Here is a 15235-nt window from a genome sequence, read left to right on the forward strand (position 1 = left end):
TCACACACGGCGGGCTAGAGTGAGCGGAGGCCGGCGGCTAGAGTGAGGAACGGCTGGCGGGATGAGTGAGCAGAGGCCGGCGTGCTGAGTGAGCGACGGCCGGTGGGCTTGAGAACGACCCCGGGCTGGACTCTTCTTCGTCCACGGTGAGAGCCGATCCGACGATCCACAGCGCGAAGTTTATGTATTTCCTCAGCGACCAGCACGGATCAGCTCCAGGCATGACGAAGCAGATATCGTCCTCTTTTGGAAGGCCAAACAAAGTAGTTCGCTTTCACAACGAAACGCATCTCCACGGCATGGCGGTAACAATACTACAGCGAGAATAAAAGTTACGCCTTCTTTCTTTGCGTGAACATTTGGGCGGCGTTATGCAAATCTTCCCACATAGTGAATTAGTCATTCAAAGATTTGTTTAAATGATATATATTTTTTTTTATTATATTTTAATGCTGATGGCAAACGAGAAAGTATTATAATGTTTGCCTTTCTATTACTAATAATATAAAATCAATCGTTATAATATTTCTGTATACATTAATTCCTTTGTTTAACCGTTCTATCTGATTATTAGACAGACTTCTATCCGTATTAGACAGAACTCAAGGCGCTGCCGTTCTTCTTCTTGCCGTCAAAATAAAAGTCCCGCCTCGAAAACATCGGCCAAGCAGAAAAACATATCGACCGATGCCGATATTTGAGAAATGCCAAATATTGGCTTTGGCGATATATCGGTCGACCACTAATACATAAATATATATAAAATAGCTGATTAATATTTTTTTGTGGAAACTAAGATAATATATATATATATAATCTTAGTTTCCACAAAAATATTAATCAGCTATTTTCAGCATTGATAATAATATAATTTTTTTTCACATATTTCTTGAGCACCAAATCAGCATATGATTTCATATGAATGATTTGTGAAGCATCATGTGTAAATTACATTTAAAATTAATTAAAATAGAAAATAGTTATTTTAAATTGTAATAATATTTCACAATGTTACTGTTTTACTATATTTTAATCAAATAAAGGCAGCTTTGGTGAGAATAAGAGACTTCTTTCAAAAACATTAAAAAAATATTTCCAACCCCAAAATTTGAACAGCAGTGTAAACACACACACAGAGACACACTATGATTAACTCACAGAAGGAAATAGTGAAGATCGTAACTGATCTTCCAGTGGAACACATGACTGTAGCCTTGAACAGTCGATAAGGCATCTGTCATTTTCTTGTCTCGAGAAAAGGAAATGGCTGTCAAGATTTCTACCTTTACATTTTACCATAAAATGAGCACCTATATTGGCTGTCCTACTCCAAGGCTCTTATTAAGAGTGAGATTTATTATCTAAAACATTACTGTCAGAGTGTCTATGTTCTGTATGAACTGAGAGGAAGACTATGTTCATTATAGATAAATCAAATCCTCTGGTGGGTCTGCGCTTCTCTGAATATTTAATCTGAACTCATATATCAAAGAATACTAAACTGTACCGATTAATATTCACAGGTTACAAATTACACTGATTTTACCACAGGTAAAGAGTGTTCTTAAGAACGACGTAAAGCAGAGCAATATGCCAGGCTTCATTTCACAATGCACTGCTATGACATTATCAGCATAAAACTGGTGTACGGCAAAGATTTATCCCAAATTTTACAAATATTGTTCTTCCACAGGCTTCAGAGCCATTTTCTATCTCCTAGTTTCCTCTGCAATTCAATGTTTTATACATAACAGACCAATTTAAACTCCCCACTCAGGACAGCTTCTTCAATATTTAGTCTATGATGACACAAAAAACAGATTCAAGGTCTCAAGCTGCCTTTTGATTCTCACTGAAAGCTGGAAAGTTTTCCGGAAGCACATCTATGATGAAGAGCTCCCCCTAGAGTATGAGATCGACTACACACATGCCCTTCTTCAACATTGAAGGAAAATCTGTTTTTCAATACAATGACATATTGAAAATATCTCTATCTGAACTCAGCAGGCAGAACATTTAGCAATGACATCTGCATTATGATGATATTTTAGTTCATTTTGAAAAAAAATTCAATTTGTACTGATTAAAAAGTACTATTTTAGTCCATAAAAAATAAAGTGCAATTCAATTTTAAACACACAGCTGGGCATAAACAAGGGTTGTTAGCAATGCTCATCTCTGATTTCAGTCACAGAGTCGCTCTCAGGGAACACAATTCAAGGAATCAATATTTGAAGTAAATTACTCTTAAATCTTATTTAAAGTGGATAAGATTGCTCAAGTTTAAGAAGTTGTGTTTCTATGAGAAGATCTTCATGCAGCGACTCAAACGGGATTCCTCACATGAGAGGACGGGATCCTTTCAAAGGCATCATTGTTTAGCTTTTGAGTTCCTTTTCTAGTATAAATCAAAAGTAGGATCATTCAAAGCAGCACAGCAAGAAAAAGAACAACAACAACAACAACAAAAAAACACCAGCAAAATTATTGTCGCAGCTAACAAACCTTTGAAGGAGGATATCGTAAAGAGAGAGAGAGAGGGTGAATGGATAACAATCTAAAAACAATATAATATAATATTTATTATTGTTTTTAGAATCTCTCTCTTTCTCTTTAATCAGTTAAAAATGAATTCATATTAAATAAATTAAAAAGGATAAAAGATTTTAATTCACCTCTAGCTTTAATTTACTACTAATTCTGGAGAGAAAAGACGTTTTTATTATTACTATTTTTTTTTATTTCTTTTAGTTTTTTACTAAATCTAAGCATCTAGGTAAAGTTAAATTATGTTTATAATATGTCATTTGACATTAAATTACAACACCAGTAAAACTTGGAAGAGCACGTCTATACGATACAACTCCAAACGATAGACAGTGATTCCAGTGTGTCCAGTTTCTGAACATTATGCAAACCCCCCACAACAACCAACAGTCTCTATAAATACATCAGTCTTACCACTTTATACATCAATATCTTCATGTGTGAACTCTTGAACCATCCAGGTGTTAAAGACTCTCCATGCCACAGCATGCAGGTGCTGCTGCTGCATCATTCCCTAAACAAGCATGAGACAGAGAAGAGAGAAAAAATGGGACTCACTCTTAGAATGAAGCTCTTTCCATGCCCCAGGTCTCTTGCACACGGACGTTTGTGATGAGTTTATGCAGCCGGTCACAGTAATGCGCATCTGTGTGCAGGATGAGACACACACAGCGTAATCTGACTTTCTGAATACAGACCGAACCATTGACACAGGGGGAGGGATGGATCATACCAAATCCTTTATGTCACATACACAGGGAATGATTTAAAATCTGTAAAAATAGGGCACAATGCACTGTATTAATATGAAGGAATATGAAGGAATTTGTGTTTATATATAGAAATAAGTATGATTTCAGTAATTAAATTTCATTGTTAAATGTTCTTGAAATGCATGATTTCCAGCTGTCATCCACTCACTGGCACTATATTATCTAATCTGCAGCTTTCATGTAGATGAATGGAGCTACTAATCAACATGACTGGTTTCAAGGTTTTTCACCTTTATGCTTTCCCTGACAGGAATATTGCTGTTGGACGTGTTCTAGAAAGTGTTTTAATGCAGTAATATAATCTGTTCTGGCCTTGTTCGATCCCCTCGCTGTTCAGAGCTGGAATCGAAGAGAAGATGAAACCACATTAAACTGATATGGTCTAAAACTGAATATCAAGTCTTAAGATTGACTCAGACTGTTTTTTCAAGGTCAAAATTGTTTGCATTCTTATGTCAGTTCTGAGAGATGTATCATAAATGATTGATTGTATTTACATGCACAATCATTTCATACCTGCAGTTCGAGATTGATTAAATTCTAGTTTGCTGCTCTCATTTCAAAATTTCTTTCAGAGGTCATTCTCTGTTGTCATCAGCTGTTGAAGTCAAAGACTGGATTTTCCCAGCAGAAATGAAGACTTGTTACCATATTGATTGATGGCGAGTGTCCGCCGCAAGAGGTGGAAATCGATGGGCGCTGTGTGGATACCAAGAGAGCTGTGCCTCTGATGCCTTCCCATGAACACCCTGGTGGGCTCTCATAAATAAGTCAGAGAGTCAGTGGGTAGACAGAGAGATTTGAACCAGTGATGAATTGTGTTAGCATCCTCAGCTGCCTGTACCAATGTAGTACAATTTTGGGTAGTTTCCACAAAAATGTTAAGCAGCAAAAACTCTTGTCAACTTCAATGATAATAATAACTGTTTCTTGAGCAGCAAATCAGCATATTAGAATGATTTCTGAAGGATCGTGTGACACTGAAGACTGGAGTAATGATGCTGAAAATTCAGCTTTGCATAAGGAATAAATTACATATAAAAACACATTAAAATAAAATTTTAAATGCTCTTTTAAATTGTAATAATGTTTCACAATGTTACTGTTTTTACTGTATTTTTGACCAAATAAATGCAGCTATGGTGAACATAAGAGACTTCATTACTTCAACTTTTGGCCACCAGTATATGCAATGCTGCCTTAGAACTTGGGATGTATACAGGAGCATATGTTGCCAAAATATTTTGAACAGTCATGAGCGCACCTATAGTGCTTTCAAATACCATCTCAAGGTTTTGTAACAAAGCTCTAGGGTTTGTATCCCCTTTTATCTACATGCACTGATGTCTGAGAGGTCATCATTATCTGTGTGGAAGACTGACTGCGGAACAGCAGGGTTGAGATGGCAGCCGCAGGAACAGATGACCTTCAGCAGAAACTTACGTCGTAGATGCTATAGTGCCCCTCTTTCACATGTCTGTCAGATACTGAGGCAGTCACATGACCCTTATTTCCACATATTAGTGAAGAAAGCAAGAAAAGCCACTATTTGCACGAGAAAGGGCAACATATTTACACATGTCAGGATTCTCATGAATGTAATAATAGCTTGCTAAGAGAAAATGTACATTTCCAGTGCTTGCTAACAGTCATGAAGCACACAGGAGATTTTTCTCCATTTTTTCACATTTTTTACTTTGTTTTCTGAAGCAGATACAACACATTAGTCCCCGTGAGGTGAATTTTGATGAGCTTTTCTCACCTATAGAGACTTGTTACATCTATTATCAAAATGAATAGGAAACTGAAGGTTTGTTTACAGGTGAATTTTGAAGCAATTTATTGTATTTATGTAAATAGGATACAAAATATGTGATTTTAATCATCTTTCAGAAAGGGTCCAAATGATGTCACTTCCTGGGAGTCATACATTTTAGGTAATGTTACATGTGGGGAAATTATGTGTTAAGAGGACTGCATTCAAAATGTTTTTAGCAATTAAAATTAATGAATAATTAAAAAAAAAAAAGTTGTTGTTTTTTACTATACAAATACAATGAAATACTATTTTTGACATTATTGTATGATTTTAAAATAAAAAAATCATACATTCAAAATGAAAAAAAAAATCATGGTTTTGAATAATTTAATAATTTTAAAAAATAGTTTTTTACTACAATGAAATACTGTTTTTTATATTATTGTATGATTTTAAAATAAATTCAATTATACATTAAAAAAATCATGTTTTTTGGGAATTAAAATGAACGAATAATGAATTTTTACTACAATATCAATTTTGACATTATTTTATAATTTTAAAATAAACAAAAATCATACATTCAAAATAAAAATCAATAAAAATTAATGTTTCTGACAATTAAAACAAATGTGTTTTTATGTTTATATATATATATATATATATATATATATATATATATAGATATAGATATGTAGATATTTTTCTAGTTAAAAATATTTGTATATATTTTATAATTTATTGCAGAGAAAAAAAACTAAATGCTTTTTTAAAAAAAATACGGGACAGTGCCATATACTGTATTCTTTTTAAAAAAAAATCACATTTTGATAGGTATTTTGTGATCGACTTTAAAAGATACTTCATTTCTTTGGTGGACAGATTAATCTGGAAAACATCACTTCAAGCAGCAATAACTCAGGCAGATCTTGCATGGATTAATTCTGCACCTTTTGAATCTTATGCAGCATTTGGGAAATTCAAGCAGGGAACGATTCAAATCACATCTGATAAACGATTTAAAAGGAAAATGATGGAGAGCTTTGAAGTTTTTCATGACATTTGAGCAGAATATTTGTGACGGCAGAGTCCATATTGAGCAGAAAAGCCCCCGAGCCGTTGGATGGACATGTTGAGGGTAGAATTCCTATTGGCAGGAAATCAGGTGGGGAGATATGAGCACCTGCTGTTTGCTTTGAGCGGCCAGCAGAGTCCAACAATGCCCGTCAGTGATAAGACTCCCCGAGATACGTTTTCCTGTGAACCCCGCATATCTGATAAACAGATACCGCAAATGGGAAATGGGTTTTCATGAGCGCTTATGTTATCTCAATTACAGCTACATCTCACATGGCTGCGGGAAAACGTTTGCTGAAATTTAGAGTTCTGGCTTCAGATTATGCTGTTACTGAGAATTTAAGAATAAATCTTTCTCTTCAGCATGGCTTTCTTCAGGCCTAGAAATGAATTAAGGGATATTTGTGCAGGATATATGAACTGTGCAAAGTTTAAGAATAAGAACCTTTTTGGGAAAAGTGGAGTCAATGGGTAGTAGGAAATAAAGTCATGCTTGCCTGAATAATAAGTTGTTATTCGTTTCTGCACTTTTGCATGCGTTTGTTGGGAGACGTATACCTTTGTTCAAACTCTGTTAATCTCAGCGGAGCTTCGTGGGGAAGAAACATCACAGAAAAGTGGCTGATGGCTCAAAACATTGCAAATGTGCTGAAGTTTTACAGAGGAGCTGCTCTGTACTGTCAGAAGTCAAAGGTCACTGACTGCATGAATGAAACAAGCATCTTCATAGAAAATGATTTGTGGATAACTACTTTAAAATTAATACCGTACAACACCGGTTAAATGTTTAGAATAATTAAGATATTTTAATGTTTTTGAAAGAAGTCTTCTATGCTTACCAAGACTGCATTTATTTAATAAAAAGTACTGTAAAAATGACTGAAATAGTATTACAATTTTAAATCAAAATTTTAAATTTGAATATATTTTGAAATAGAATTTATTGTGATGCAAAACTAAATTTTCAGCCGCCATTCCGCCAGTGTTCTAATATGCTGAGTTGCTGCTAAAGAAACATTTCTTGTTGTTATCAATACTGAAAACAGCTGTGCTGCTTAATATTTATTAATATTATTTAAAATTAAGCATCAGTTCTGCATATTAGAATGATTTTTGAAGGATTATGTGAAACTGAAAACTGGAGTAATGATGCTGAAAATTCTAAATTCAAATTGCAATAATATTTCACAATCTTTTCACAATTTTTGATCAAATAAATGCAGCCTTGGTGAACATAGAAGACTTCTTTCAAAAACATTAAAAAAAAAAAAATCTCAATTATTCCAAACATTTGACCGGTAGTACATTCCCCCAGATGTATAAGTATGTTTTTAACAAACTCCACTATTCCCTAAAACAAAACTGAATGAGAATGGTAATATAAATGCAAAACTGCATGATAAATTGCAATGAACAAACACATTTTCTCTCTAGCAGTATCTCAACATTTGCTGCTCAGCTTCAGCAACACATAACCAAACGGTGTGGTGAAAAGGTTATGTATTATTACACAATATCTCTATTTAATCAGTAGGGAAAAGCAATCACATTCATTGAATGCTGTATCTGAAGCCGGGGATCAGTCCTGCCTGCTGCTGAAAGCATGTGGGATTTGGCGCTCTGACCTATTTCTCAGAGTCTGATACACAATCTATGGTGTGCCGATTTTTGATCCCCACTCAGGCAACCCAACAACAAATGACAAACACATGAACAACAGCAGTCAAGGACATCCAAGAGCCCAGTGTGTAATTTGACATGTATGGTATTTTTCCATCTTCAACCGGACAATCACTTCAGAACCGGATACACAAATCTGAATATATTTCCAATATGTAGTAACTATCAAATGATTACTTCCCACAGGTGAATCACTCTTTGAACCGTGGGACAGAAACGATTTACTAAAATAAATAACACTTTTCAAATGAGACTCCCTCTTTGGATCACATAAAGGAACTGATTCAGTAAAATAAGTCACACTTCCCACAGGAGAAAGTTTCTGAACTGACTCGAGCCTCTGGATATTAATGGTCAGATTCAGTTCTGTCTTCTGTATGGTTTGAATTTAATGAGATCAGTCGTCCCAGAGTTTAATTAGGCCAGACAGAAACAGCTGCAGGAGGCTGAGCTCACGGCTGCCTCTGGAAACGCAAGCCTCTGCCAGGCCTCAAAGTCACTGTTTAAAAATATCTGACACCCACGCTACCTGACAGTCCCGTCAATAACTGCCATTTATCATCCATATCTGCCTGCTTTCATTTAATTACTGCAATGAATCTAATGCAGGGCTGCAGTCTCGGACCGCCCTTATCCATTTACTGTGAGTGTCTCCACAGCTTTGGTTGGTTCTGAAAGCATGCTGCGGATAAAAGAATAATGTTTCTCTTGGTAGAGCAGAGGCCTACAATGTCAAGGTCATGGGTTTGATTCCCAAGTAACACAAATCATGATAAAAATGTTTAACTTGAATCGCCAAAAGTGTCTGCTAATGCATAAATGTAAATGTAAATCTGGATACATTTACATAATAATGGTTCACATGATACACACATACTAAGTAGACACATATTTCATACAAATCTGCCATAAACATCTCTTCTGCATTGTTATTAAATTAAATCACCCCCCATTGTTGAACATAGACGTGAAAGTGCACTATCCGAACTTAAATTGTCATAATTTACGAAAGCTTTGGAACACAGACCTAAGGTTGGTCTCTTTTTAAAGATGACATTATTGCAGAAGTGGAATCATTTCAAAAAATGAAAGTATGCAAAAGTTATCGAAGTTTAAATTTACTATAAAGAAAATGTACAGTACTACATTTTTTATTTCATATAAAATATTTTACAAAATATGATTTAATCCAAAATTGCTAAAGCATTATGTCTAAATAAGTTATGTTCCAAATTTGAAGTTGATTTAAAAAAATAAATAAATAAAAAAAAATGGAGGTTCCTATGAAAATTTGTTTAGGCATTATACTAAAAATAGCCACCGGGTGACACCCAAACGCCATTGAATTTTTTTAATCATTTTTCTGTCACAGATGTATAAATTTCTCTCTAAATATTACTTCCATCTCAAAATATGGAATCCTGAGACTCAGACATTTCCAACAATATGTATTTTGTCAAGATTATAAAAAGTTTTGATTGTAAAATACGGTAATACATTTTGTAATATGACACTTGACACTGCCCATGGGGGAGGAGACCGCCTTTAAAGTACCATTTCCATGGTAACACAATGTCTGATTTCAAAATGCAAACATGGGATTAATTTTGAGGTTTTAAACATTCAAATTATATATAATTTATGATAATTACTAAAAGATGTGATGGGGAAAAAAGACAACAAAAAAAGAGTGCCAAGCGTCCCAACAGGGTGATGAATAATCACATCAATAAAAAGATGAATAAAAAAATAATCAATATACCTTCACAAAGTGTATTAGAAAAGGCAATCAAATGTAAAATAAATGTAAATTCAAATTATTATACAAAAGGCAGTCATAGGGGAATTACATTTTTCTGTCTGTCTGTAAATTGGGATCTTGCACTCTAAAAACTTAAACTATGATTCATTTTTTCAATCAATCACATAAAAATGTAAAAAAAAACAAACAAAAAAAAACAGTCACAGTAAAAACTTGTTGTTGAATGAAGATGAAGAATATTGATATGAAATGAGTAATAATTGTAGTTCTTGAAACTGATCAGTATATTTTCTCCATTCTGAAATGTTTTGAGTGAAATTTAACAAAAATATTGTATGTTATACTAAAAATTAATTTATTTTCAAACAAACAAACAAACAAACAATAAAAAAAAAAAAAAAAAAACTGTCCCCTCAGTAATATATAATATATATAACTTATATTTCTTATAAAGACACAATTCAGACTAAACAAAGTGATTGTGGTTGGAAAAAAAACTGAAATAATAGATGTACATTTTAGACAAAACTAACTGCTGGATTTTAGGCATTTATTTCGGTATGTCCAACTTAATCACCTAAGTGATATTCATAAATTTTATTAAGGTAGTAGTGTTATCTATTTAATAATCTTGCATGTTAGTTGCATTTAAAGGAATAGTTTTAATAAATGAATAAAAAAATGAATGTTCTAATAAATTTACTCACCCTCAGGCCATCCAAGATGTAGATAAGTTTATCTCTTCATCAGAACAGATTTGGAGAAATTTAGATTACATCACTTGCTCACCAGTGGATCCTCTGCAGTGAATGGGTGCCGTCAGAATGAGAGTCCAAACAGCTGATAAAAACATCACAATAATCCACAGCACTCCAGTCCATCAATTAACAAGATGTCATTCTGACGGCACCCATTCACTGTATAGGATCCATTGGTGAGTAAGTGAAGTAATGCTAAATTTCTGCAAATCTGTTATGACAAACTCATCTTCATCTTGGATGGCCTCAGGGTGAATAAATTTGGATGGCCTGAGGGTGAGTACATTTTCATTTAGGCTATTCCTTTAAAATGCAGTGATCACATGTGCTCCCTCAGTTTGAACAGGCATGACACTTCTGGCATCACCGTCCGTTTGGCTGCGCCAGAGACATGTTTGAACAGATCGTGATGATTGACACCCTGAGAAAGCATCCTTCTGCAGTGTTTGCCGGTGGTATCGTTCAGTGAGTGCTGTGAATGACAGACAGAGAGCCACACTTGCGATCACATGACAGTACACCTGCTGTCTGTGGCACAGCGTGAAGTCGTACATTTCCTGTCACTCGACGTCATTGTTGTTTTATTTTCCTCAGTCTTGAACATGTACATTTGTTCTGTTTAGCATGGCCTACCTCATCTAAAAAGCAAACAATCTGACACAAACTGAGGTTGCTCACAGGCTGAACTTCAGAGTCTGTTCAATATGGATGCTGGACTCTGATGTTAACCTGTGGTGAAAGCAAGGATGCATAAAATCATAATTTACATACATCTGCTACAGAAGCATTGCCCTTAGAATGACTACCAGCGCTGTATACATAATTAAACTCTGAACTGGACCTATATACAGGACCTAGAAAGGGTCAGTATCCTGTGGCGGCCAATTGAATTGCGTTGAATTGACTCACACTCATGAATAACCTTGCAGTGTTGCTACTGACCTTTATAATGACCTTTATTTCAGCTGTCACAGTAAATATTCTCTTATAGTGCCTCAACTGCCACAACATCTCCACTTGTCCTGTATGCCCTTCTGCTAGTGTAATATAAAATGTGAATTTATATGGTTAGATGTGTAAAGGGATCAATTGACAGTCAGATGTCACACAGCGCCTCCTACAGGACAGATGTTTAGTTGCAAGAGTATTAAATTAGTATTATTTAGTATTAAAGTGGTGCATACGTTTAGATTCATCTCAGCCCAAAAACCTTTAGGAAAAAACACTGCTCTTCCTATAAACTATTCTAAGGGACATCCATTTGTTATGAAGGTCACATTAAAACTGAGTTGGAAACCGTTAACCTTATATATTTGCTACTTTCTGCCTTTTATGTGTAGACCTTATTTATTTATAGTTCATATTTTTATAGTGTGTCATTTGCAGTCAAGTGTATGAGATATTGTGAAAATATTACGTAATATTGTATCGTTTTCCAATCTAGGTTAGAAAGTCATTGTGTAGGCCTACTATAAATATTGTTATTATATAAATAAATTGTTATCTATGAAACTTTGTTGTTTCCTGTTGAAGGCACAGTGTATAATAATATGATACAAACATATGGTATTATAGTAATTTAGCATATGGATAGCAATAGCATGCCCATTTTCTTAAACGCGTTCACATCGCAGATCGCATCTTTAACGAAACGCGTTTGGTTCCTCATGGGTTCCCGTCAATGCAGAAGTGTCTCCATGCTCATTCATACAAATGTAAAATCATGCGTTACCTGTGCTGTGGGTGAAGTGCACTCAAAACTGTCAGAAGATGTTGCGCAGAAGAACAAACGGGCGAGAAGATGCGGACAGTGTTAAACCTGATAGAAAGAAGGTGATGAAACACAGTGAGCTCTGTTACTCAAGGACTGAATGTGTGTTTTTACCAACAAAATTGTAGGTATCAAGGCAATGCCATCTTCTGGACTATAGTATTACCATGGTAAATAAGTACACAGTGAATAAGAATCGATGAAAGAATCATAGTATTCCTATTTGTTAACTCTTCATTGTGCCATTTTTTTTTTGTAAATACCCTGCTCTGACATAGTTTATTCTAAATTATGTAACAATAATAATAATAATAATAATAATAGTTTAATTATAATACGCAACGAATAAACAAACACTTTGGAAATAAATTAAAAGTAAATAATTTGAAACTGTGGCTGCATGTTTGCAAAATTAAACAAAAATAAGCATGTTGCCAAGGCTGTTGTTGGATTTTGAAAGTGATGGAAGGGTTATCGGATGATGCAAATAATATAAAAATGGGCGATATGTTGGTGTATCAGTATAAAAACTGTATGTATATAATACAAATGATACAATATTTGAAAAAATACTTTAGTTGGATTATACCATGTCTCTGGACTCTGTTGTCACTGCTTGACATGTAATTTCAACACCGTCACAGACTTCAGAGGACTCTGGGGTGACTGTGTCTCAGAGGAGCTGCTGGACTGTTGTGTCCTTCTGGTTGAAGGTTCTGCTCTTCATCACCTTCACTCCAGCTTTCCTGAACTACGCTTCCCTGCAGAGAGAGGGACAGGTGCTGTCATCCACAGGTGAGACCTCATCATCTCTTCAGGAAGACTTTAGCATCATGTGCAGTTTGGCAACTTTTCAGCTCATTTGATTTAATATTTCTTTCTATATGTAGGTGCTCAGCTGATTGATATCGGCCTCGGCCAAAATATCTATCTGTTGTGCAAAGGACACGGACAACCTGTTGGTAGGTTAAAAGAATAGCTCATCTAAAAAAAATCTGATATTTATATTGTGGGTTGTGCACAGTGAAAATGATGTTTCATTTTTGTTTCAGTTGTTCTTGATGCTCCAGCAGGGATGTCTTCAGATGTTTGGTATTATGTGCAGGAGAGTCTCTCATTATCAACAAAGGTTAGTTCAAACAAACTGCTACCATGAGTACTTGATGTTTGAAAACTGGACATAAAAAAAAAAAAAAAAGATAATATATAATTTGTTTCATGTATCTTCATGTATGAATGTGTTTCTCTATGTACACATTGTCATATGAGCAGTTATTTAGTAATTTCCTTGATTTCAGTTTTACTAACTGTACAAATACAATAGCCTTTTAACCTTTCTTTCAAAAAGTACACATTACAGTTCTCAGCTCATGGGGTTTAACTGACAATTAATATTCAGTAATATTATTGATTTAACTCAGATGAGTACACAATTTGAAAGGCACTGAGCTAAATAATGACACAAACTTTGCAACATCTACACTGTTATTGAACTGATCATCACTGCTTCATCGCTGGCAAATGATAGGAGACATTTGCAAGTTTTGTTTCCTACAATAAACTGTAGATACAGCATAAAAATGTAGGCTAACTATTCACCTCTTCCATCGTTCTTTTTGTATTCTTGCTTATAAAGTATCCCATTATTATTTCAGAAAACACTGCAAATGATTCAAGGTTGTAAGTGAATTGTCCAAATAAATAAAATAAATAAAACTGAATCACAAACAAAAAACCTTCTTGCAATCCTGTTTGGTCAATTAGATAAAAAAGAGTGATTAATTTATGAATCTGGCATTGCTAGATATGATTCTAAACAGGTGATAAGAAACATATGACATAATTGCTGAAATATTACTAATATTCTGGAGCACAGAGGTATATCAAAAAAGCATTTAGTGACGGCGTAGCTTTTTGCTGTATATGATGAAATATATTTAAGATTAAATATCTGTGTATAAATTCAATCTTAACATGATTATAAGGCCACCTAAAGTAATTGATTTTTGCATCTGTGTGGTTTCAGTTGTTTCTACAATTTTTCATAGTTAGAATAATTTTTCGTAAGTTACTGGAGAATCATGATTTGTTCGTGACTCTTCTGTATGATTTGCCAATCAGTTTGACTGATTGAGTAACTGAGTGTTTTATTTTACGAGTTGAATAGCTTGTTGTACTGTACTGTGTGTTTTTCTTGCAGTCAGCGAGGACAGCACAACTGATTGATGGTTGCTGTCTGACTATGACTTTATTGTTGCCTAGTCTTATTCTCGTCACATGTTGTATAATTCACAAGCTCACATCTATGTGGCATGTCATTAAACCTACATTTGCAAAATGACTCCTATTTCAGTGATATCTTTTAGGTAGTAGTGTTGTTTTATGCATGTGATTCCAAAACAAAAAACACTTACTTAACATGATTAAATTAGCTTTTGCTGTTTAGAATGAGCTTATGAAAACTCCTCCATTAAGGAGATGATAAGAGAAAGCCGTTCACTAGTGTCGTGTTAAATTAAATAAACAAAGCAGCACCACAGCTGTCATTGATGAGAGTCATAAAGGCATTATTGAGTTTCCTCTCCAGTGAAGTTATAAGACTTCAGCTTTCAGAGCATGTGCTGCTGTATTACTCTAGTAAGTCAAGGCAGTGAGGCGGTGAAGCATTTCTGTGACATGCTGTCAGAACAAACCTAGTCATGAAGTGCTGGAGATTCCTGCTGATGGCCTGCATCGCAGCGACTGTCCAGTAGAGCCAAACGATGTAGAAAACATTTGTGATAATCGATGATTAAGATGAGTTGATGATTTCGATAGTGAAATTGTGCAACATTGTGAATATTGAAAATTTTTTTTGAGTGTCAGGTGAGGTTTCTCCTGCTGTCATTTTCATGACATTTGATGTGTGATCTGTTTCTCAGGTGTGCACCTATGACAGAGTCGGTCTAGGTTTCAGCCGAAGAACCCTGCAGAATGAAACTACAGGCACAGAGAAAGTCTGGGGAATATCAACCACCGGAAGGTATGAAAGTGTCTTAGTCTGAAACTAAACACTGTTGGCGTGACATAGGGCTGGGCGATATAGCTAAAAAATGTATCAACGATATA

The 15235-nt window shown here is 34.8% G+C and overlaps 2 protein-coding genes across 5 annotated transcripts in view; one reads left to right on the plus strand and one right to left on the minus strand.

The window, feature by feature from the left end:
• The window catches only part of LOC107714343 (oxidation resistance protein 1-like), a 173381-nt gene extending 170148 nt beyond the window's left edge, over nucleotides 1-3233 (minus strand). For all 3 annotated transcript variants that reach the window (XM_016520166.1, XM_016520165.1, XM_016520163.1), the window contains exon 1: nucleotides 3106-3233. The gene's annotated coding sequence lies outside the window, so the exon portion shown is untranslated. The remainder of the gene's footprint in view (nucleotides 1-3105) is intronic.
• An 8820-nt stretch (nucleotides 3234-12053) lies between these two features.
• Nucleotides 12054-15235, plus strand: part of LOC107714344 (uncharacterized) — a 21146-nt gene continuing 17964 nt past the window's right edge. For both annotated transcript variants that reach the window (XR_001636975.1, XM_016520169.1), the window contains exons 1-5: nucleotides 12054-12189; nucleotides 12772-12922; nucleotides 13018-13089; nucleotides 13180-13256; nucleotides 15049-15149. Coding sequence is in view for 1 of the 2 variants with exons in the window: in XM_016520169.1 (XP_016375655.1) it covers nucleotides 12127-12189; nucleotides 12772-12922; nucleotides 13018-13089; nucleotides 13180-13256; nucleotides 15049-15149 (464 nt within the window). In the remaining variant the exon portion in view is untranslated. The remainder of the gene's footprint in view (nucleotides 12190-12771; nucleotides 12923-13017; nucleotides 13090-13179; nucleotides 13257-15048; nucleotides 15150-15235) is intronic.

This window comes from Sinocyclocheilus rhinocerous, unplaced genomic scaffold (assembly GCF_001515625.1).
Source record: "Sinocyclocheilus rhinocerous isolate Xijiao unplaced genomic scaffold, SAMN03320098_v1.1 scaffold629, whole genome shotgun sequence".
NCBI classification, from domain to species: domain Eukaryota; kingdom Metazoa; phylum Chordata; class Actinopteri; order Cypriniformes; family Cyprinidae; genus Sinocyclocheilus; species Sinocyclocheilus rhinocerous.